At 43.5% G+C, this 23,939-nt stretch overlaps 1 protein-coding gene across 1 annotated transcript in view; it reads left to right on the forward strand.

The window, feature by feature from the left end:
* Positions 1-23,939, forward strand: part of LOC124012290 (CUB and sushi domain-containing protein 2-like) — a 270,739-nt gene that overhangs the window by 132,833 nt on the left and 113,967 nt on the right. Inside the window, exon 3 of the mRNA XM_046325752.1 lies at positions 10,120-10,232. Coding sequence (XP_046181708.1) covers positions 10,120-10,232 — 113 coding nt within the window. The remainder of the gene's footprint in view (positions 1-10,119; positions 10,233-23,939) is intronic.

Consider the following 23,939-nt stretch of genomic DNA (forward strand, 5'->3'; position numbering starts at 1 on the left):
GTCCTGTTATAGACTGGTACCCAGGCTAGACTGGTACCCAGGCTAGTCCTGTTATAGACTGGTACCCAGACTAGTCCAGTACCCAGACTAGTCCTGTTATAGACTGGTACCCAGGCTAGTCCTGTTATAGACTGGTACCCAGACTAGTCCTGTTATAGACTGGTACCCAGGCTAGTCCTGTTATAGACTGGTACCCAGGCTAGTCCTGTTATAGACTGGTACCCAGGCTAGTCCTGTTATAGACTGGTACCCAGGCTAGTCCTGTTATAGACTGGTACCCAGACTAGTCCTGTTATAGACTGGTTATAGACTGGTACCCAGGCTAGTCCTGTTATAGACTGGTACCCAGGCTAGTCCTGTTATAGACTGGTACCCAGGCTAGTCCTGTTATAGACTGGTACCCAGACTAGTCCTGTTATAGACTGGTACCCAGGCTAGTCCTGTTATAGACTGGTACCCAGGCTAGTCCTGTTATAGATACCCAGACTGGTACCCAGGCTAGTCCTGTTATAGACTGGTACCCAGACTAGTCCTGTTATAGACTGGTACCCAGACTAGTCCTGTTTATAGACTGGTACCCAGGCTAGTCCTGTTATAGACTGGTACCCAGGCTAGTCCTGTTATAGACTGGTACCCAGACTAGTCCTGTTATAGACTGGTACCCAGACTAGTCCTGTTATAGACTGGTACCCCTAGTCCTGTTATAGACTGGTACCCAGGCTAGTCCTGTTATATAGAGGCTAGTGGACTACCCAGACTAGTCCTGTTATAGACTGGTACCCAGACTAGTCCTGTTATAGACTGGTACCCAGACTAGTCCTGTTATAGACTGGTACCCAGACTAGTCCTGTTATAGACTGGTACCCCTAGTCCTGTTATAGACTGGTACCCAGGCTAGTCCTGTTATAGACTGGTACCCAGACTAGTCCTGTTATAGACTGGTACCCAGACTAGTCCTGTTATAGACTGGTACCCAGACTAGTCCTGTTATAGACTGGTACCCAGGCTAGTCCTGTTATAGACTGGTACCCAGGCTAGTCCTGTTATAGACTGGTACCCAGGCTAGTCCTGTTATAGACTGGTACCCAGACTAGTCCTGTTATAGACTGGTACCCAGACTAGTCCTGTTATAGACTGGTACCCAGACTAGTCCTGTTATAGACTGGTACCCAGGCTAGTCCTGTTATAGACTGGTACCCAGGCTAGTCCTGTTATAGACTGGTACCCAGACTAGTCCTGTTATAGACTGGTACCCAGGAGTCCTAGTCCTGTTATAGACTGGTACCCAGACTAGTCCTGTTATAGACTGGTACCCAGACTAGTCCTGTTATGGTACCCAGACTGTTATAGACTGGTACCCAGGCTAGTCCTGTTAGTCCTGTTATAGACTGGTACCCCTGTTATAGACTGGTACCCAGACTAGTCCTGTTATAGACTGGTACCCAGGCTAGTCCTGTTAGCCCTGTTATAGACTGGTACCCAGACTAGTCCTGTTATAGACTGGTACCCAGACTAGTCCTGTTATAGACTGGTACCCAGACTAGTCCTGTTATAGACTGGTACCCAGACTAGTCCTGTTATAGACTGGTACCCCCAGACTAGTCCTGTTATAGACTGGTACCCAGGCTAGTCCTGTTATAGACTGGTACCCAGACTAGTCCTGTTATAGACTGGTACCCAGACTAGTCCTGTTATAGACTGGTACCCAGACTAGTCCTGTTATAGACTGGTACCCAGACTAGTCCTGTTATAGACTGGTACCCAGACTAGTCCTGTTATAGACTGGTACCCAGACTAGTCCTGTCCTGTTATAGAGCCCTGTGTTATTCTGGATAGTCCTGTTATAGACTGGTACCCAGAGTCCACTGTTATCTTACCCAGACTAGTCCTGTTATAGACTGTTCACCAGTCCTGTTTATCCCAGATATTCACCCCTCACCCAGACAAGTCACTGCAGAATTACCCAACAAGGCCCTTCTAATAGACTAGTCCTGAAAACCACATCCTGTTTTGTTGATCAATTGGACACGTGTGTCCTGAAAGACTGGTACCCCCACTGCAGAATTAAACTGGCTCCTTTCCAAGTCAATTTGTGTGTGTGTGTGTGTGTGTACCCAGTGTGTGTGTGTGTGTGTGTGTGTGACTAGTGTGTGTGTGTGTGTAGTGTGTGTGTGTGTGTGTGTGTGATAGTCCTGTTGTGTGTGTGTGTGTGTGTGTGTGTGTGTGTCCTGTGTGTGTGTGTGTGTGTGTGTGTGTGTGTGTGTGTGTGATAGACTGGTGTGTGTGTGTGTGTATAGACTGGTGACTAGTCCTGTTATAGACTGGTTTTTGTATAGGTGTGTCAGACTAGTGTGTGTGTGTGTGTGTGTCCTGTGTCTGTGTGTGATATGTGTGTGTGTGCTTCTGTGTGTGTGTGTGTGTGTGTGTGATATTTGTGTGGGTGTCTGTGTGTGTGTGTGTGTGTGTGTGTGTGTGTGTGTGTGTGTGTGTGTGTGTGTGTGTGTGTGTGTGTGTGTGTGTGTGTGTGTGTGTGTGTGTGTGTGTGTGTGTGTGTGTGTGTGTGTGTGTGATATTTGTGTGACTGGTGTGTGTCTGTGTGTGTGTGTGTGTGTGTGTGTGTGTGTGTGTGTGTGTGTGTGTGTGTGTGTGTGTGTGTGTGTGTGTGTGTGTGTGTGTGTGTGTGTGTGTGTGTGTGTGTAGACATCTATCTGTGTCTGCTTGTGTGTATTCACTGGTAGACAAAGGAGCAAAATGACCTCAAGGTTTCCCTGTAGCCTCTCTGCACTCCTTCACACTGATAGAGGTGTGTGTGTGTAGTCCTGTTGTTGTTAGTCGAGAGGGACTGAAGAGTTGAGAGTGCTAAATAAAAGCCTTGAAAGTGTCTTCTGTTAGCATTGCCCAAGGCTCACAGGCTTCACATAATGACTCCTATGGGGTCGTAGGTCAGGCCAGTGCTGGTCAAAGTGAACATCTCTCTCTCTGTCTCTGGTGTCACTGGAGGCTTGGAGGTCTGTGACATTTTCTAAAAAAGGGTTTTCAGCTTTGTTGCCCCCACCGTGAAATCGTGGGAAAGGACTGTGGCCAAGTGGCTGGCCTTTCGACAATCTCAACGTTCAATACGGACTGGTTGCTAGTTGCAAATTAGTTGTTGGAAATAACATGAATATGTTCCATGACAACATGTGGAGACTTCAAAATGGAATTAGAATTGCATTATGTATTTAGTTGGAGAATGTAGACATGAGCTAGGAACAGACTGGTTTGTGTGTGGGAAAAAAAAGTTGCTTAGCAACCGGATAGCAAAGTGTTCTGTCATTAAAAAAAAAGTTATAGATTTGTAAAAATTAGCATAATAGTTGTGATTGGAGGATAGCTGTGAGGGTGATCGAATCAGGATCATATCCTCTCTTGTCCTGGTTAAATGGTAGAATGGCTAGTCTCTTTGGTCCACAATGCTGCACAGTGCCTCTAAAAGGTGGATTTCTCTGCTATGTGTTTGTCAATTCATATATTAGCCTTTTCTGAGACTCACTTAGAAAGTGTGTTTGATGACACTGCAGTAGCAATACAAGGATATAACATCTATAGAAGAGACATACATGCTTATGGGGAGATGTTGTGGTATATCTTCAGAGCCACATCCCTGTAATGCTTAGAGAATGGTCCTTCTGTAGCTCAGTTGGTAGAGCATGGCGCTTGTAACGCCAGGGTAGTGTGTTCGATCCCCGGGACCACCCATACGTAGAATGTATGCACACATGACTGTAAGTTGCTTTGGATAAAAGCGTCTGCTAAATGGCATATATTATTATTATTATCATATATTAATGCTTAGAGAAGATCTTATGTGAAGTGTTATCGAAGTGTTGTGGTTGCAGGTTCACTTGGCACATCTAAAGCCTTTGTTTTTGGATGTTGCTATAGGATACCAAGTGCTGACTCGTCTCTCTAGTATCTAAATAATATGTGTGAAATTATTGATCGTGTAAACAGAGAGGTCTACTTCCTTGCATTTTGACTGGTTTTCATCAAGCTGCTCACTGTAACAGTGCCAGTAATCTGGTTCAGGTTATTAACCAACCCACTCAACAGGAAGCTTCTCACTGTAACCAGTGTCTGTAATCTGGTTCAGGTTATTAATCAACAGGAAGCTTCTCACTGTAACCAGTGTCTGTAATCTGGTTCAGGTTATTAATCAACCCACTCAAAAGGAAGCTTCTCACTGTAACCAGTGTCTGTAATCTGGTTCAGGTTATTAATCAACCCTCTCAACAGGAAGCTTCTCACTGTAACCAGTGTCTGTAATCTGGTTCAGGTTATTAATCAACCCACTCAACAGGAAGCTTCTCACTGTAACCAGTGTCTGTAATCTGGTTCAGGTTATTAACCAACCCACTCAACAGGAAGCTTCTCACTGTAACCAGTGTCTGTAATCTGGTTCAGGTTATTAATCAACCCACTCAACAGGAAGCTTCTCACTGTAACCAGTGTCTGTAATCTGGTTCAGGTTATTAATCAACCCACTCAACAGGAAGCTTCTCACTGTAACCAGTGTCTGTAATCTGGTTCAGGTTATTAATCAACCCACTCAACAGGAAGCTTCTCACTGTAACCAGTGCCTGTAATCTGGTTCAGGTTATTAATCAACAGGAAGCTTCTCACTGTAACCAGTGTCTGTAATCTGGTTCAGGTTATTAATCAACCCACTCAACAGGAAGCTTCTCACTGTAACCAGTGTCTGTAATCTGGTTCAGGTTATTAATCAACCCACTCAACAGGAAGCTTCTCACTGTAACCAGTGTCTGTAATCTGGTTCAGGTTATTAATCAACCCACTCAACAGGAAGCTTCTCACTGTAACCAGTGTCTGTAATCTGGTTCAGGTTATTAATCAACCCACTCAACAGGAAGCTTCTCACTGTAACCAGTAATCTGGTTCAGGTTATTAATCAACCCACTCAACAGGAAGCTTCTCACTGTAACCAGTGCCTGTAATCTGGTTCAGGTTATTAATCAACCCACTCAACAGGAAGCTTCTCACTGTAACCATTGTCTGTAATCTGGTTCAGGTTATTAATCAACCCACTCAACAGGAAGCTTCTCACTGTAACCAGTGTCTGTAATCTGGTTCAGGTTATTAATCAAATCAACAGGAAGCTTCTCACTGTAACCAGTGTCTGTAATCTGGTTCAGGTTATTAATCAACCCACTCAACAGGAAGCTTCTCACTGTAACCAGTGTCTGTAATCTGGTTCAGGTTATTAATCAACCCACTCAACAGGAAGCTTCTCACTGTAACCAGTGTCTGTAATCTGGTTCAGGTTATTAATCAACCCTCTCAACAGGAAGCTTCTCACTGTAACCAGTAATCTGGTTCAGGTTATTAATCAACCCACTCAACAGGAAGCTTCTCACTGTAACCAGTGTCTGTAATCTGGTTCAGGTTATTAATCAACCCACTCAACAGGAAGCTTCTCACTGTAACCAGTGTCTGTAATCTGGTTCAGGTTATTAATCAACCCACTCAACAGGAAGCTTCTCACTGTAACCAGTGTCTGTAATCTGGTTCAGGTTATTAATCAACCCTCTCAACAGGAAGCTTCTCACTGTAACCAGTAATCTCGTTCAGGTTATTAATCAAGGTGTTTACTACAGGGACAAAATCATCCACATGTATTGATCACATTTTTACTAATACTAGAAATTTGTTCTAAAGCTGTATCTGAACCATTGGATGCAGTGATCACAATATAGTGGATATATACAGGAAAGACAAAGTTCCAACAGCTGGGCCCTAAATAGTGTAGAGATCAGACAAAATATTTAACTGTGACTCTTATGTGGATGATGTTAAACATATTTGTTGGTCTGATGTGATTAAAATGGAGCTGCACTTGATGAATTTATAAAATGTATTTTTCCAATTATTGTTAAACATGCAACTGTTAACTGTTAAGAAACAGGCTCCAAGGATTGATGCTGATTTAAAAAATAAAACTTTATAGTTGAAAGGGAAAAGGAGAGGCTGCACATCTGACTGTCTTACATCTGACTGTCTTACATCTGACTGTCTTACATCTGACTGTCTTACATCTGACTGTCTTACATCTGACTGTCTTACATCTGACTGTCTTACATCTGACTGTTTTACATCTGACTGTCTTACATCTGACAGTCTTACATCTGACTGTCTTACATCTGACTGTCTTACATCTGACAGTCTTACTTACTGAAAATTGAGAAATCTAGTAACTAAACTAAACTCGACAGAAAGTAGAAGAAGGTGTATCATGAAGTTGACATCATAAATATAAAGAATAATGGAGAAAAAAAATATATATTGGCAGAAAGACAAGTTCAACTCCACCTTTTATAGAATCAGATGGCTTATTCATCACAAAAACCATTTGATGTTGCCAATTAGTTTAACTTCATTGAAACGAACAATGAGCCACTGAACTCATGGCACGAAAAAACATACTGAAGTAAAGCATTGAAAGTTAGAATTTTGTCCAGTTAGTGTGGGAACAATTATTATAGTTATCGATCAATAATGACAAACCTCCTGGCAGCGGACTCTATAGCCACTCCAAGGCCTTGACTTGTTCTAACAGCTGTCCTATCATATCATATATGTCTCTTAGCAACGTTTTTTCAGCTGAATCTGGTAATGCGGCTGTGAACAAGTTCAGGAGACTATATTACTTGGTGTTACCTTAGATTGTAAACTGTAAATATCAAAACATATAGTTTCAATGGTTGTAAAGATGGGGGGAGGTCTTTTCAGTAGTATAGATGAGGAGAGGTCTGTCTGTAATAAAGAGATGGGGAGAGGTCTGTCTGTAATAAAGAGATGGGGGGAGGTCTTTTCAGTAGTATAGATGAGGAGAGGTCTATCTATAATGAAGAGATAGTATAGGGGAGGTCTTTTCAGTAGTATAGATGAGGAGAGGTCTATCTATAATGAAGAGATGGGGGAGGTCTTGTCAGTAGTATAGATGAGGAGAGGTCTGTCTGTAATAAAGAGATGGGGGAGGTCTTTTCAGTAGTATAGATGGGGAGAGGTCTGTCTGTAATATAGAGATGGGGGAGGTCTTTTCAGTAGTATAGATGAGGAGAGGTCTATCTATAATGAAGAGATGGGGGAGGTCTTTTCAGTAGTATAGATGGGGAGAGGTCTATCTATAATGAAGAGATGGGGGAGGTCTTGTCAGTAGTATAGATGAGGAGAGGTCTGTCTGTAATATAGAGATGGGGGAGGTCTTTTCAGTAGTATAGATGGGGAGAGGTCTGTCTGTAATATAGAGATGGGGGAGGTCTTTTCAGTAGTATAGATGGGGAGAGGTCTGTCTGTAATATAGAGATAAAGAGGGGGAGGTCTTTTCAGTAGTATAGATGGGGAGAGGTCTGTCTGTAATAAAGAGATAAAGAGGGGGAGGTCTTTTCAGTAGTATAGATGGGGAGAGGTCTGTCTGTAATAAAGAGATGGGGGAGGTCTTTCAGTAGTATAGATGGGGAGAGGTCTGTCTGTAATAAAGAGATGATGGGGAGAGGTCTGTCTGTAATAAAGAGATGGGGGAGATAAAGAGATGGGGAGGTCTGTCTGTCTGTAATAAAGAGATGGGGGAGGTCTTTTCAGTAGTATAGATGAGGAGAGGTCTGTCTGTAATAAAGAGATGGGGGAGGTCTTTCAGTAGTATAGATGAGGAGAGGTCTGTCTGTAATAAAGAGATGGGGGAGGTCTTTTCAGTAGTATAGATGAGGAGAGGTCTATCTATAATGAAGAGATGGGGGAGGTCTTTTCAGTAGTATAGATGAGGAGAGGTCTGTCTGTAATAAAGAGATGGGGGAGGTCTTTTCAGTAGTATAGATGAGGAGAGGTCTGTCTGTAATAAAGAGATGGGGAGGTCTTTTCAGTAGTATAGATGAGGAGAGGTCTGTCTGTAATAAAGAGATGGGGGGAGGTCTTTCAGTAGTATAGATGAGGAGAGGTCTGTCTGTAATAAAGAGATGGGGGGAGGTCTTTTCAGTAGTATAGATGAGGAGAGGTCTATCTATAATGAAGAGATGGGGGGAGGTCTTTTCAGTAGTATAGATGAGGAGAGGTCTGTCTGTAATAAAGAGATGGGGGGAGGTCTTTCAGTAGTATAGATGAGGAGAGGTCTGTCTGTAATAAAGAGATGGGGGGAGGTCTTTTCAGTAGTATAGATGAGGAGAGGTCTGTCTGTAATAAAGAGATGCTCTGCTTTTTTGACTCCACACTCCACAAAGCAAGTCCTGCCGGCTCTAGTTGTTTCTTATCTTGATTATTGTCCAGTCGGGTGGTGCAACGTGTCACGCTGTCACGTTCTGACCTTAGTTCCTTTATTATGTCTGTGTGTTAGTGTGGTCAGGGCGTGAGTTGGGGTGGGTGGTCTATGTTCTTTTTTCTATGTTGTATTTCTGTGTTTGGCCTGGTATGGTTCTCAATCAGAGGCAGCTGTCGATCATTGTCTCTGATTGAGAATCATACTTAGGTAGCCTGGTTTCCCCATGTTGGTTGTGGGTGAATATTTTCCCTGTCTGTGTTTGGCCTGGTTTGGTTCTCAATCAGATGCAGCTGTCGATCGTTGTCTCTGATTGAGAATCATACTTAGGTAGCCTGTTTTCCCCATGTTGGTTGTGGGTGATTATTTTCACTGTCTGTGTTTGCGCCATACTGTGTCGGTTTCCATTTATTCTCTTATTCTTTTGTATTCTGTGTTCAGTTATATTTCATAAAAATTATATTATGGACACTTATCACGCTGCACCTCCTCTTCTCCTTCACCAGACGAAAACCGTTACACACGCCCTGACCTTAGAGAGACTTTTTATTTCTCTATTTGGTTAGGTCGGGGTGTGATTTGGGTGGGCATTCTAGTTTTTCTATTTCTTTGTTGGCCAGGTATGGTTCCCAATCAGAGGCAGCTGTCTATTGTTGTCTCTGATTGGGGATCCTACTTAGGCAGCCTTGTTTCTCACCTTTAGTTTGTGGGATCTTGGTTTTTGTGTCGTGCCTGTGAGCAATCCAATCGTTACGTCTCGTTTGCTGTTTATTGTTTTTGTTGGTGAGTTTAATTTAAATGAACATGTGGAGCTCTATGTACGCTGCTCATTCAGAAGATCGTGACACAACGAAAGACCTAGTTAAGCTGCAGCTGGCCCAGAACAGAGCGGCATGTTTTGCTCTTAATTGTAATCAGAGGGCTGATATAAATACTATGCTGCCAGTCTCTCTTGGCTCAGAGTTGAGAAGAGATCGACTCTCTTCTTATTTTTTTCTAAGAAACATCAATGTGTTGAAAATCCCAAATTGTTTACGTAGTCACCTTACACACAGCTCTGACACACACACACTTATCCCACCAGACCCCTCAGGGATCTTTCCCCAAATCCAGAGTCATTCTTGCATGGAACTACCTTCCATCTCATATAAACAGCAAACCTTCTTTTTAATAACAGATAAAAGCAACACCTCGCGGCACAACTCCTCTCCCCCTATTTGACCCAGATAATTTGTTGCTACGTGTGCCTTTTATTTTTATTGAGGTATTCCTGTCCTTGAGCTGTTCTTGTCTATTGACGTTCTGCATTATGTTTCATGTTTTTTGTGTGCGGACCCCAGGAAGAGTAGCTTCCGCTTTCGCAACAGCTAATGGGGATCCTAATAAAATACCGTAAATATCAAATACCAAACTGTCTAGCCGAGCTGGTTCTTTAAACTGTGCTTGTGTTGTATGATGGGTAATCTGACCTGAAGTATTTGCAGCTACTTGTACCCGCTACAGTTGCTTTGGCTGTTAATTTAAATAAATAAAATTTAGATCTCTTAGTATATATGTAAGTAGTTATCTTACTATATATTCATAATGTATCTCAGAGTAAGAGAGCTGATTTAGGATCAGGTCCTCCCTTGACCTTTTAATCTATTTAATACGATCTAAACTGATCCTAGATCAGCCCTTCTAAGCTTTGTGAAATCTGGTCTAGGACTCTGTAAGCCTTCGTCCGTCCTGCCCGTCTTCTATCACGTTGCTGTTTGCTGAACGTTCCCAGCTGTATGTTTCTGATGACTTGTCTCCTTTCTGTCTTTCCATAGGTTGACAGGGTTCCAGCTGCCCTCGCCCATAGTGAGCACAGGACCCAGGCTCACACTGTGGCTGCTGTCAGACTATGCTGTCAGTGGACAAGGCTTCAAGGCCATCTATGAAGGTAACGTCTTATACTGAAATAAAATCAAAACCTATAGAGGTAACATATGCCTCCCTCTCTCGCTCTCGCTCTCCCTCTCTCTCTTGCTCTCTCTCTCTCCCTCCTTCTATCCTCCCTCCCTCTCTCCTTCTCCCTCTGCCTATCCCTCTCCCTCTCCCTCCCTCTCTCTCCTCTCTCTCTCTCCCTCTCTCCTCTCCCTCCCTCTCTCCCCCTCCCTCTCCCTCCCTCTCTCCCCCTCCCTCCCTCCCTCCCCTCTCCCTCCCTCTCCTCCTCCCTCCCTCTCGCTCTCTCCCTCTCTCCCTCTCTCTCCCTCCCTCTCTCTCCCCCTCCCTCCCCTCCCCCTCTCCCCTCCCTTCCTCTCTCCCTCCCTCTCCCTCTCTCCCTCCCTCTCTTTTCTCTCTCTCTCTCCTCCCTCTCCCTCTCTCCCTCCCCTCTCTCTCTCTCTCTCCCTCCTTCTCTCCCCTCTCCCTCTCTCCCTCCCTCTCCCTCTCTCCCCCTCCCTCCCTCTCTCCCTCCCTCTCCCTCTCTCCCTCCCTCTCGTCTGTGAGTACTCTCCCTCTCCCTCTCCCTCTGCCTATCACTCTCTCCCTCCCTCTCTCGCTCTCTCGCTCTGTACTCTCTCCCTCTCTTTTCTCTCTCCCTCTCTCATTCTCTCCCTCTCTTTTCTCTCTCCCTCTCCCTCCCTCTCCCTCTCACTCTCTCCCTCTCTTTTCTCTCTCCCTCTCTCACTCTCTCCCTCTCTTTTCTCTCTCCCTCTCTCTCCCTCCCTCTCCCTCTCTCCCTCCCTCTCTCTCTCTCCCTCTCTCACTCTCTCCCTCTTTTCTCTCTCCCTGACGTTAATGTTCTCATTCTCTGTCTCTCCCTGTAATCTACCTTCTTCTCCTCGTTCTAGTCTGTGAGTACTCCATTACTGGTTCCTTTGACATCTCTGGGCACCGTCCCTAAGTCCCAAGACGTAAAGCTTCCACCTTCACAAAGCCCCTTCAGTAGATATAATGACGTAAAACATCAGGAAAGCAGGTCAACAATGCATTCACCTCTGAGCACATCCCATCGTACAGACAATATAGTGTAACCTACTGTACTCCTAGGGCTGTGGCGGGCTTGACATTTTGTCAGCTGGTAACAGTCATGCAAATAACTGCTGGTCATTAACATGAACAAATGAAGTATCTCATGTAGTAGTATCTCATGTAGTAGTATCTCATATAGTATCTCATGTAGTAGTATCTCATATAGTAGTATCTCATGTAGTAGTATCTCATGTAGTATCTCATATAGTATCTCATGTAGTAGTATCTCATATAGTAGTATCTCATGTAGTAGTATCTCATATAGTAGTATCTCATGTAGTAGTATCTCATATAGTAGTATCTCATATAGTAGTATCTCATATAGTAGTATCTCATATAGTAGTATCTCATATAGTAGTATCTCATATAGTAGTATCTCATATAGTAGTATCTCATATAGTAGTATCTCATATAGTAGTATCTCATATAGTAGTATCTCATGTAGTATCTCATGTAGTAGTATCTCATGTAGTATCTCATGTAGTAGTATCTCATATAGTATCTCATGTAGTAGTATCTCATATAGTATCTCATGTAGTAGTATCTCATATAGTTTCTCATGTAGTAGTATCTCATGTAGTAGTATCTCATGTAGTAGTATCTCATATAGTAGTATCTCATATAGTATCTCATGTAGTAGTATCTCATGTAGTAGTATCTCATGTAGTAGTATCTCATGTAGTAGTATCTCATGTAGTAGTATCTCATGTAGTAGTATCTCATGTAGTAGTATCTCATGTAGTAGTATCTCATATAGTAGTATCTCATGTAGTAGTATCTCATGTAGAAGTATCTCATGTAGTAGTATCTCATATAGTAGTATCTCATATAGTAGTATCTCATGTAGTAGTATCTCATATAGTATCTCATATAGTAGTATCTCATATAGTAGTATCTCATGTAGTAGTATCTCATATAGTATCTCATATAGTATCTCATATAGTAGTATCTCATGTAGTAGTATCTCATGTAGTAGTATCTCATATAGTATCTCATGTAGTAGTATCTCATGTAGTAGTATCTCATGTAGTAGTATCTCATATAGTATCTCATGTAGTAGTATCTCATGTAGTAGTATCTCATGTAGTAGTATCTCATGTAGTAGTATCTCATGTAGTAGTATCTCATGTAGTAGTATCTCATGTAGTAGTATCTCATATAGTAGTATCTCATATAGTAGTATCTCATGTAGTAGTATCTCATGTAGTAGTATCTCATGTAGAAGTATCTCATGTAGTAGTATCTCATATAGTAGTATCTCATGTAGTAGTATCTCATATAGTAGTATCTCATGTAGTAGTATCTCATATAGTAGTATCTCATGTAGTAGTATCTCATATAGTATCTCATGTAGTAGTATCTCATATAGTATCTCATGTAGTAGTATCTCATATAGTATCTCATGTAGTAGTATCTCATATAGTATCTCATGTAGTAGTATCTCATATAGTATCTCATGTAGTAGTATCTCATATAGTATCTCATGTAGTAGTATCTCATGTAGTAGTATCTCATGTAGTAGTATCTCATGTAGTAGTATCTCATGTAGTAGTATCTCATATAGTATCTCATGTAGTAGTATCTCATATAGTATCTCATGTAGTAGTATCTCATATAGTATCTCATGTAGTAGTATCTCATATAGTATCTCATGTAGTAGTATCTCATATAGTATCTCATGTAGTAGTATCTCATGTAGTAGTATCTCATGTAGTAGTATCTCATATAGTATCTCATATAGTATCTCATGTAGTAGTATCTCATGTAGTAGTATCTCATATAGTATCTCATGTAGTAGTATCTCATGTAGTAGTATCTCATGTAGTAGTATCTCATGTAGTAGTATCTCATGTAGTAGTATCTCATGTAGTAGTATCTCATGTAGAAGTATCTCATGTAGTAGTATCTCATATAGTATCTCATGTAGTAGTATCTCATGTAGTAGTATCTCATGTAGTAGTATCTCATGTAGTAGTATCTCATATAGTAGTATCTCATGTAGTAGTATCTCATATAGTAGTATCTCATGTAGTAGTATCTCATATAGTAGTATCTCATGTAGTAGTATCTCATGTAGAAGTATCTCATGTAGTAGTATCTCATATAGTATCTCATGTAGTAGTATCTCATGTAGTAGTATCTCATGTAGTAGTATCTCATGTAGTAGTATCTCATGTAGTAGTATCTCATGTAGTAGTATCTCATGTAGTAGTATCTCATGTAGTAGTATCTCATGTAGTATCTCATAGTATCTCATGTAGTAGTATCTCATGTAGTATCATGTAGTAGTATAGTAGTATCTCATGTAGTAGTATCTCATGTAGTAGTATCTCATATAGTATCTCATGTAGTAGTATCTCATGTAGTATCTCATGTAGTAGTATCTCATGTAGTAGTATCTCATGTAGTAGTATCTCATGTAGTAGTATCTCATATAGTATCTCATGTAGTAGTATCTCATATAGTAGTATCTCATGTAGTAGTATCTCATGTAGTAGTATCTCATGTAGTAGTATCTCATATAGTAGTATCTCATGTAGTAGTATCTCATGTAGTAGTATCTCATGTAGTAGTATCTCATGTAGTAGTATCTCATATAGTAGTATCTCATGTAGTAGTATCTCATATAGTAGTATCTCATGTAGTAGTATCTCATATAGTAGTATCTCATAGTAGTAGTATCTCATATAGTAGTATCTCATATCTAGTATCTCATGTAGTAGTATCTCATATGTAGTATCTCATAGTAGTAGTATCTCATATAGTATCTCATGTAGTAGTATCTCATATAGTATCTCATGTAGTAGTATCTCATGTAGTAGTATCTCATGTATAGTATCTCATGTAGTAGTATCTCATATAGTATCTCATGTAGTATCTAGTATCTCATGTAGTATCTCATGTAGTAGTATCTCATGTAGTAGTATCTCATATAGTATCTCATGTAGTAGTATCTCATATCTCAGTAGTATCTCATGTAGTAGTATCTCATATAGTATCTCATGTAGAAGTATCTCATGTAGTATCTAGTATCTCATATAGTAGTATCTCATATAGTAGTATCTCATGTAGTAGTATCTCATGTAGTAGTATCTCATATAGTAGTATCTCATGTAGTAGTATCTCATATAGTATCTCATATAGTAGTATCTCATATAGTAGTATCTCATATAGTATCTCATATAGTATCTCATGTAGTAGTATCTCATATAGTAGTATCTCATATAGTATCTCATATAGTATCTCATATAGTAGTATCTCATGTAGTATCTCATATAGTATCTCATATAGTAGTATCTCATATAGTAGTATCTCATATAGTATCTCATATAGTATCTCATGTAGTAGTATCTCATAGCCCACAAGCCACTGTTGCAGACCTTTGGAACATCTACATTTTATAATGTATATCCATGTGTAACATAGGCTTCATCTTTACAATAAATCCATTATTTATTTTAGGCAAGTCTAAAGAAACATTAGCCTATGATATGATATGATATACACTAGTTTGATATGAAGGACATTTTCATAGGGACGGAATAGTATATTCCTGATCTGGCTGTGCCGTATGGCTGTGGGCTACATTAGGGTCCTGATCTGGCTGTGGGCTACATTAGGGGCCTGATCTGGCTGTGGGCTACATTAGGTCCTGATCTGGCTGTGGGCTACATTAGGGTCCTGATCTGGCTGTGGGCTACATTAGGTCCTGATCTGGCTGTGGGCTACATTAGGTCCTGATCTGGCTGTGGGCTACATTAGGTCCTGATCTGGCTGTGGGCTACATTAGGTCCTGATCTGGCTGTGGGCTACATTAGGTCCTGATCTCGCTGTGGGCTACATTAGGGGCCTGATCTGGCTGTGCCAAATGGCTGTGGGCTACATTAGGGTCCTGATCTGGCTGTGGGCTACATTAGGTTCCTGATCTGGCTGTGGGCTACATTAGGGGCCTGATCTGGCTGTGCCAAATGGCTGTGGGCTACACTAGTTCATTTAGTTGTCCTTATGTTAGGTCCTGATCTGGCTGTGCCATATGGCTGTGGGCTACACTAGTTCATTTAGTTGTCCTTATGTTAGGTCCTGATCTGGCTGTGGGCTACACTAGTTCATTTAGTTGTCCTTATGTTAGGCCCTGATCTGGCTGTGCCATATGGCTGTGGGCTACACTAGTTCATTTAGCAGACAAACAATTTCTGAGGGAGTGTGCACATTCTGTGTTGAGCAGTTAACAAAGTGATAATTTGAAACAGGTTCCCCTATATGCATTAATTTAGAGTTATTTATTAAACTTCAGTTGTGATACAATCCGTAGGCTATATGTTATGATTTCTAATACATTCTAGCATGATGTGACTATTTGAAAGAAAAAAAAACTCACATGAAAGGAATGCGCTCTGCTCTGTTTCTTGTGCAGGCTGTACACACTTCATCAGTCTCTCATTCACAGTTTGGCAATATATTGATAATATTCTCTACACATCAGACTATTCTCAATTTAATCTGTTTTTTACATATTTCCTACTGATATAGATGTGGACAAACCTTTTTTAAGACTGTCCCACATAAAACAAAGTACTCAACACTAGAATAGAGAAGAGAGGATTCCTGCTGTTACGTTTATAACAGGTAGACTACACCAGTTGTAATGCGGATGAATGTGTTGAACCTCTCTAGGGTATGTGGGTTAGCTGTCTCTTCTCCTTGAACCTCTCTAGGGTATGTGGGTTAGCTGTCTCTTCTCCTTGAACCTCTCTAGGGTATGTGGGTTAGCTGTCTCTTCTCCTTTAATCTCTCTATTGGGTTAGCTGTCTCTTCTCCTTGAACCTCACTAGGGTATGTGGGTTAGCTGTCTCTTCTCCTTGAACCTCTCTATTGGGTTAGCTGTCTCTTCTCCTTGAACCTCTCTAGGGTATGTGGGTTAGCTGTCTCTTCTCCTTTAACCTCTCTATTGGGTTAGCTGCCTCTTCTCCTTGAACCTCTCTAGGGTATGTGGGTTAGCTGTCTCTTCTCCTTGAACCTCTCTAGGGTATGTGGGTTAGCTGTCTCTTCTCCTTGAACCTCTCTAGGGTATGTGGGTTAGCTGTCTCTTCTCCTTTAACATCTCTAGGGTATGTGGGTTAGCTGTCTCTTCTCCTTTAACCTCTCTATTGGGTTAGCTGTCTCTTCTCCTTGAACCTCTCTAGGGTATGTGGGTTAGCTGTCTCTTCTCCTTGAACCTCTCTAGGGTATGTGGGTTAGCTGTCTCTTCTCCTTGAACCTCTCTAGGGTATGTGGGTTAGCTGTCTCTTCTCCTTGAACCTCTCTAGGGTATGTGGGTTAGCTGTCTCTTCTCCTTGAACCTCTCTAGGGTATGTGGGTTAGCTGTCTCTTCTCCTTTAACATCTCTAGGGTATGTGGGTTAGCTGTCTCTTATCCTTTAACCTCTCTATTGGGTTAGCTGTCTCTTCTCCTTGAACCTCTCTAGGGTATGTGGGTTAGCTGTCTCTTCTCCTTGAACCTCTCTAGGGTATGTGGGTTAGCTGTCTCTTCTCCTTGAACCTCTCTAGGGTATGTGGGTTAGCTGTCTCTTCTCCTTGAACCTCTCTAGGGTATGTCGGTTAGCTGTCTCTTCTCATTGAACCTCTCTAGGGTATGTGGGTTAGCTGTCTCTTCTCCTTGAACCTCTCTAGGGGATGTGGGTTAGCTGTCTCTTCTCCTTTAACCTCTCTATTGGGTTAGCTGTCTCTTCTCCTTGAACCTCTCTAGGGTATGTGGGTTAGCTGTCTCTTCTCCTTGAACCTCTCTAGGGTATGTGGGTTAGCTGTCTCTTCTCCTTGAACCTCTCTAGGGTATGTGGGTTAGCTGTCTCTTCTCCTTGAACCTCTCTAGGGTATGTGGGTTAGCTGTCTCTTCTCCTTGAACCTCTCTAGGGTATGTGGGTTAGCTGTCTCTTCTCCTTGAACCTCTCTAGGGTATGTGGATTAGCTGGTGATGGAGTCCAGGTGAGTGTCATTATGCTCGTCACGTTGGTGGTAGGTGTGTGCCCTAGCGAGCAGCCTGGTAACCTAGAGGCCGTAGAGGGAGAACATAGTCACTGCCTGTTGACCTAGAGGCCAGAGAGGGAGGACACGTGACAGCCTGGTGACCTAGAGGCCGGAGAGGGAGGACACGTGACAGCCTGGTGACCTAGAGGCCGGAGAGGGAGGACACGTGACAGCCTGGTGACCTAGAGGCCGGAGATGGAGAACATGTGACAGCCTGGTGACCTAGAGCCCGGAGATGGAGAACACGTGACAGCCTGGTGACCTAGAGGCCGGAGAGGGAGGACACGTGACAGCCTGGTGACCTAGAGGCCGGAGAGGGAGGACACGTGACAGCCTGGTGACCTAGAGGCCAGAGAGGGAGAACATAGTCACTGCCTGGTGACCTAGAGTCCAGAGAGGGAGGACACGTGACAGCCTGGTGACCTAGAGGCCAGAGAGGGAGAACACATGACAGCCTGGTGACCTAGAGGCCAGAGAGGGAGGACACGTGACAGCCTGGTGACCTAGAGACCGGAGAGGGAGGACACGTGACAGCCTGGTGACCTAGAGGCCGGAGAGGGAGAACATAGTCACTGCCTGTTGACCTAGAGGCCGGAGAGGGAGAACATAGTCACTGCCTGTTGACCTAGAGGCCGGAGAGGGAGAACATGTGACAGCCTGGTGACCTAGAGGCCGGAGATGGAGAACATGTGACAGCCTGGTGACCTAGAGACCGGAGAGGGAGAACATAGTCACTGCCTGGTGACCTAGAGGCCGGAGAGGGAGAACATGTGACAGCCTGGTGACCTAGAGGCCGGAGAGGGAGAACATGTGACAGCCTGGTGACCTAGAGGCCGGAGAGGGAGAACATGTGACAGCCTGGTGACCTAGAGACCAGAGAGGGAGGACACGTGACAGCCTGGTGACCTAGAGGCCGGAGAGGGAGGACACGTGACAGCCTGGTGACCTAGAGGCCGGAGAGGGAGGACACGTGACAGCCTGTTGACCTAGAGGCCGGAGAGGGAGGACACGTGACAGCCTGGTGACCTAGAGACCAGAGAGGGAGAACATGTGACAGCCTGGTGACCTAGAGACCAGAGAGGGAGAACATAGTCACTGCCTGTTGACCTAGAGGCCGGAGAGGGAGAACATAGTCACTGCCTGTTGACCTAGAGGCCGGAGAGGGAGAACATAGTCACTGCCTGGTGACCTAGAGGCCGGAGAGGGAGAACACGTGACAGCCTGGTGACCTAGAGACCAGAGAGGGAGAACATAGTCACTGCCTGGTGACCTAGAGACCAGAGAGGGAGAACACGTGACAGCCTGTTGACCTAGAGGCCAGAGAGGGAGAACATAGTCACTGCCTGGTGACCTAGAGGCCGGAGAGGGAGGACACGTGACAGCCTGGTGACCTAGAGGCCGGAGAGGGAGAACATGTGACAGCCTGGTGACCTAGAGGCCGGAGATGGAGTCCAACTTGACAAGCTGTAGAAAACTGATGGGATCCTCCACTTTTTAACATTTTCCACCTGCAGAAATGTGATCAACATCATAAACAATCCCTATTAAAATCTGTTTGAGATAAAGATGGTTTCTTTGCGTCCTCCAATATGCCCCTTCCTCATCTGCGTTGAAAGGTGGTAGAGCGAGAGCTGTTTTTGTCAGACCATGAGACATCCCGACATCCATTTGGTCTTCTCACGAAAACGACTTGTAGTGTCGGTTTGACCTACAAACTGTTATGAAAGATGAGTCTCTTGCTCACTCCGTTTTCATCTAGGACGCCTACAAGACTCACAAGACTCTTCCGAAGGTCCCCGTTACCTGTGAAAAAAAAAATGTATGGAATTACATTTGGAGATAAATTAGTACCTAAAATAAGGACATCCTGGTCTTTCTCGTATCTCTCAAATAAAGTCCAGACACTTCAAAACAAGAGGGTTAGTAGAGGCCATCAAAACACTGTTTCTCTCTGCAATTGCAGAGAATAGCCAAAAGAAAGAACATATGGGCTTATAGGAACACGTATTTCATTCCATGCATCAAACTGTTATGACAGGCCACCAGGCCATTAGGACCTGATGGAGGGACAATAGAGCCCTGAGTACCAGGCCATTAGGACCTGATGGAGGGACAATAGAGCCCTGAGTACCAGGCCATTAGGACCTGATGGAGGGACAATAGAGCCCTGAGTACCAGGCCATTAGGACCTGATGGAGGGACAATAGAGCCCTGAGTACCAGGCCATTAGGACCTGATGGAGGGACAATAGAGCCCTGAGTACCAGGCCATTAGGACCTGATGGAGGGACAATAGAGCCTGAGTACCAGGCCAATAGGACCTGATGGAGGGACAATAGAGCCCTGAGTACCAGGCCATTAGGACCTGATGGAGGGACAATAGAGCCCTGAGTACCAGGCCATTAGGACCTGATGGAGGGACAATAGAGCCCTGAGTACCAGGCCATTAGGACCTGATGGAGGGACAATAGAGCCCTGAGTACCAGGCCATTAGGACCTGATGGAGGGACAATAGAGCCCTGAGTACCAGGCCATTAGGACCTGATGGAGGGACAATAGAGCCCTGAGTACCAGGCCATTAGGACCTGATGGAGGGACAATAGAGCCCTGAGTACCAGGCCATTAGGACCTGATGGAGGGACAATAGAGCCCTGAGTACCAGGCCATTAGGACCTGATGGAGGGACAATAGAGCCCTGAGTACCAGGCCATTAGGACCTGATGGAGGGACAATAGAGCCCTGAGTACCAGGCCATTAGGACCTGATGGAGGGACAATAGAGCCCTGAGTACCAGGCCATTAGGACCTGATGGAGGGACAATAGAGCCCTGAGTACCAGGCCATTAGAACCTGATGGAGGGACAATAGAGCCCTGAGTACCAGGCCATTAGGACCTGATGGAGGGACAATAGAGCCCTGAGTACCAGGCCAGTAGGACCTGATGGAGGGACAATAGAGCCCTGAGTACATTACATTACAGTACCAGGCCATTAGGACCTGATGGAGGGAGAATAGAGCCCTGAGTACCAGACCATTAGGACCTGATGGAGGGACAATAGAGCCCTGAGTACCAGGCCATTAGGACCTGATGGAGGGACAATAGAGCCCTGAGTACATTACATTACAGTACCCAGGCCATTAGGACCTGATGGAGGGACAATAGAGCCCTGAGTACCAGACCATTAGGACCTGATGGAGGGACAATAGAGCCCTGAGTACCAGGCCATTAGGACCTGATGGAGGGACAATAGAGCCCTGAGTACCAGGCCATTAGGACCTGATGGAGGGACAATAGAGCCCTGAGTACATTACATTACAGTACCAGGCCATTAGGACCTGATGGAGGGACAATAGAGCCCTGAGTACCAGACCATTAGGACCTGATGGAGGGACAATAGAGCCCTGAGTACCAGGCCATTAGGACCTGATGGAGGGACAATAGAGCCCTGAGTACCAGACCATTAGGACCTGATGGAGGGACAATAGAGCCCTGAGTACCAGGCCATTAGGACCTGATGGAGGGACAATAGAGCCCTGAGTACCAGACCATTAGGACCTGATGGAGGGACAATAGAGCCCTGAGTACCAGGCCATTAGGACCTGATGGAGGGACAATAGAGCCCTGAGTACCAGGCCATTAGGACCTGATGGAGGGACAATAGAGCCCTGAGTACCAGACCATTAGGACCTGATGGAGGGACAATAGAGCCCTGAGTACCAGGCCGTTGGTGACCTGATGGAGGGACAATAGAGCCCTGAGTACCAGGCCATTGGTGACCTGATGGAGGGACAATAGAGCCCTGAGTACCAGGCCATTAGGACCTGATGGAGGGACAATAGAGCCCTGAGTACCAGGCCGTTGTTGACCTGATGGAGGGACAATAGAGCCCTGAGTACCAGACCATTAGGACCTGATGGAGGGACAATAGAGCCCTGAGTACCAGGCCATTAGGACCTGATGGAGGGACAATAGAGCCCTGAGTACCAGGCCGTTGGTGACCTGATGGAGGGACAATAGAGCCCTGAGTACCAGGCCATTAGGACCTGATGGAGGGACAATAGAGCCCTGAGTACCAGGCCGTTGGTGACCTGATGGAGGGACAATAGAGCCCTGAGTACCAGACCATTAGGACCTGATGGAGGGACAATAGAGCCCTGAGTACCAGGCCGTTGGTGACCTGATGGAGGGACAATAGAGCCCTGAGTACGGTCATGAAATGGTTACGGTAACCGTAACAGATCTATGTATTCTCCATCTAGATCAGGTTTCCACTACTTTCCACTATAATACGGTTATATAAACTCCCCAGTCTGATCAGCATACTCACTAAAGAACATTACATAATCAATGTGCTTTAGGCCAATTATATTACTGTGCATGGTTGGATTTAGGGCCGGAGAGGAGATTGAGATGTGCATAGAGTCTTTCCTTCTTTCCCTGCCTGGAGGGCTGGCTGTAGAGGTAGAGAGCTGGCATGTTGTGATGGTTACACCTCACTAGGTTAAGGGGTCCTTGTCGTATTTCCACTTGAAGGAGGAGTGTTTTATGACCCGTAAAAGGATGAAATTAACAGATAGGGAGAGGTGATATTAACAGAGAGGTGATATTAACAGAGAGGTGATATTAACAGAGAGGTGATATTAACAGAGAGGTGATATTAACAGAGAGGTGATATTAACAGAGAGGTGATATTAACAGAGAGGTGATATTAACAGAGAGAGAGAGGTGATATTAACAGAGAGAGAGAGAGATGATATTAACAGAGAGATGATATTAACAGAGAGAGAGAGGTGATATTAACAGAGAGGTGATATTAACAGAGAGAGAGAGGTGATATTAACAGAGAGAGAGAGGTGATATTAACAGAGAGGTGATATTAACAGAGAGGTGATATTAACAGAGAGGTGATATTAACAGAGAGGTGATATTAACAGAGAGAGAGAGGTGATATTAACAGAGAGGTGATATTAACAGAGAGGTGATATTAACAGAGAGAGAGATGATATTAACAGAGAGGTGATATTAACAGAGAGAGAGAGGTGATATTAACAGAGAGGTGATATTAACAGAGAGAGAGAGGTGATATTAACAGAGAGGTGATATTAACAGAGAGGTGATATTAACAGAGAGAGAGAGGTGATATTAACAGAGAGAGAGAGGTGATATTAACAGAGAGAGAGAGGTGATATTAACAGAGAGGTGATATTAACAGAGAGGTGATATTAACAGAGAGGTGATATTAACAGAGAGGTGATATTAACAGAGAGGTGATATTAACAGAGAGGTGATATTAACAGAGAGGTGATATTAACAGAGAGGTGATATTAACAGAGAGGTGATATTAACAGAGAGGTGATATTAACAGAGAGGTGATATTAACAGAGAGGTGATATTAACAGAGAGGTGATATTAACAGAGAGGTGATATTAACAGAGAGGTGATATTAACAGAGAGGTGATATTAACAGAGAGAGAGATGATATTAACAGAGAGGTGATATTAACAGAGAGGTGATATTAACAGAGAGAGAGAGATGATATTAACAGAGAGGTGATATTAACAGAGAGGTGATATTAACAGAGAGGTGATATTAACAGAGAGAGAGAGATGATATTAACAGAGAGGTGATATTAACAGAGAGGTGATATTAACAGAGAGGTGATATTAACAGAGAGGTGATATTAACAGAGAGAGAGGTGATATTAACAGAGAGGTGATATTAACAGAGAGAGAGAGGTGATATTAACAGAGAGAGAGGTGATATTAACAGAGAGGTGATATTAACAGAGAGGTGATATTAACAGAGAGGTGATATTACCAGAGAGGTGATATTAACAGAGAGGTGATATTAACAGAGAGGTGATATTAACAGAGAGGTGATATTAACAGAGAGGTGATATTAACAGAGAGGTGATATTAACAGAGAGAGAGAGATGATATTAACAGAGAGGTGATATTAACAGAGAGGTGATATTAACAGAGAGAGAGAGGTGATATTAACAGAGAGAGAGAGGTGATATTAACAGAGAGAGAGAGGTGATATTAACAGAGAGGTGATATTAACAGAGAGGTGATATTAACAGAGAGGTGATATTAACAGAGAGAGAGAGGTGATATTAACAGAGAGATGATATTAACAGAGAGAGAGAGGTGATATTAACAGAGAGAGAGAGGTGATATTAACAGAGAGAGAGAGATGTGATATTAACAGAGAGAGAGAGGTGATATTAACAGAGAGAGAGAGAGGTGATATTAACAGAGAGAGAGAGGTGATATTAACAGAGAGAGAGAGGTGATATTAACAGAGAGGTGATATTAACAGAGAGAGAGGTGATATTAACAGAGAGATGATATTAACAGAGAGAGAGAGGTGATATTAACAGAGAGATGATATTAACAGAGAGAGAGAGGTGATATTAACAGAGAGAGAGAGGTGATATTAACAGAGAGGTGATATTAACAGAGAGAGAGAGGTGATATTAACAGAGAGAGAGAGGTGATATTAACAGAGAGAGAGAGGTGATATTAACAGAGAGAGAGAGGTGATATTAACAGAGAGAGAGGTGATATTAACAGAGAGATGATATTAACAGAGAGAGAGAGGTGATATTAA

This window comes from Oncorhynchus gorbuscha, linkage group LG24, assembly GCF_021184085.1.
Source record: "Oncorhynchus gorbuscha isolate QuinsamMale2020 ecotype Even-year linkage group LG24, OgorEven_v1.0, whole genome shotgun sequence".
Lineage (NCBI taxonomy): Eukaryota > Metazoa > Chordata > Actinopteri > Salmoniformes > Salmonidae > Oncorhynchus > Oncorhynchus gorbuscha.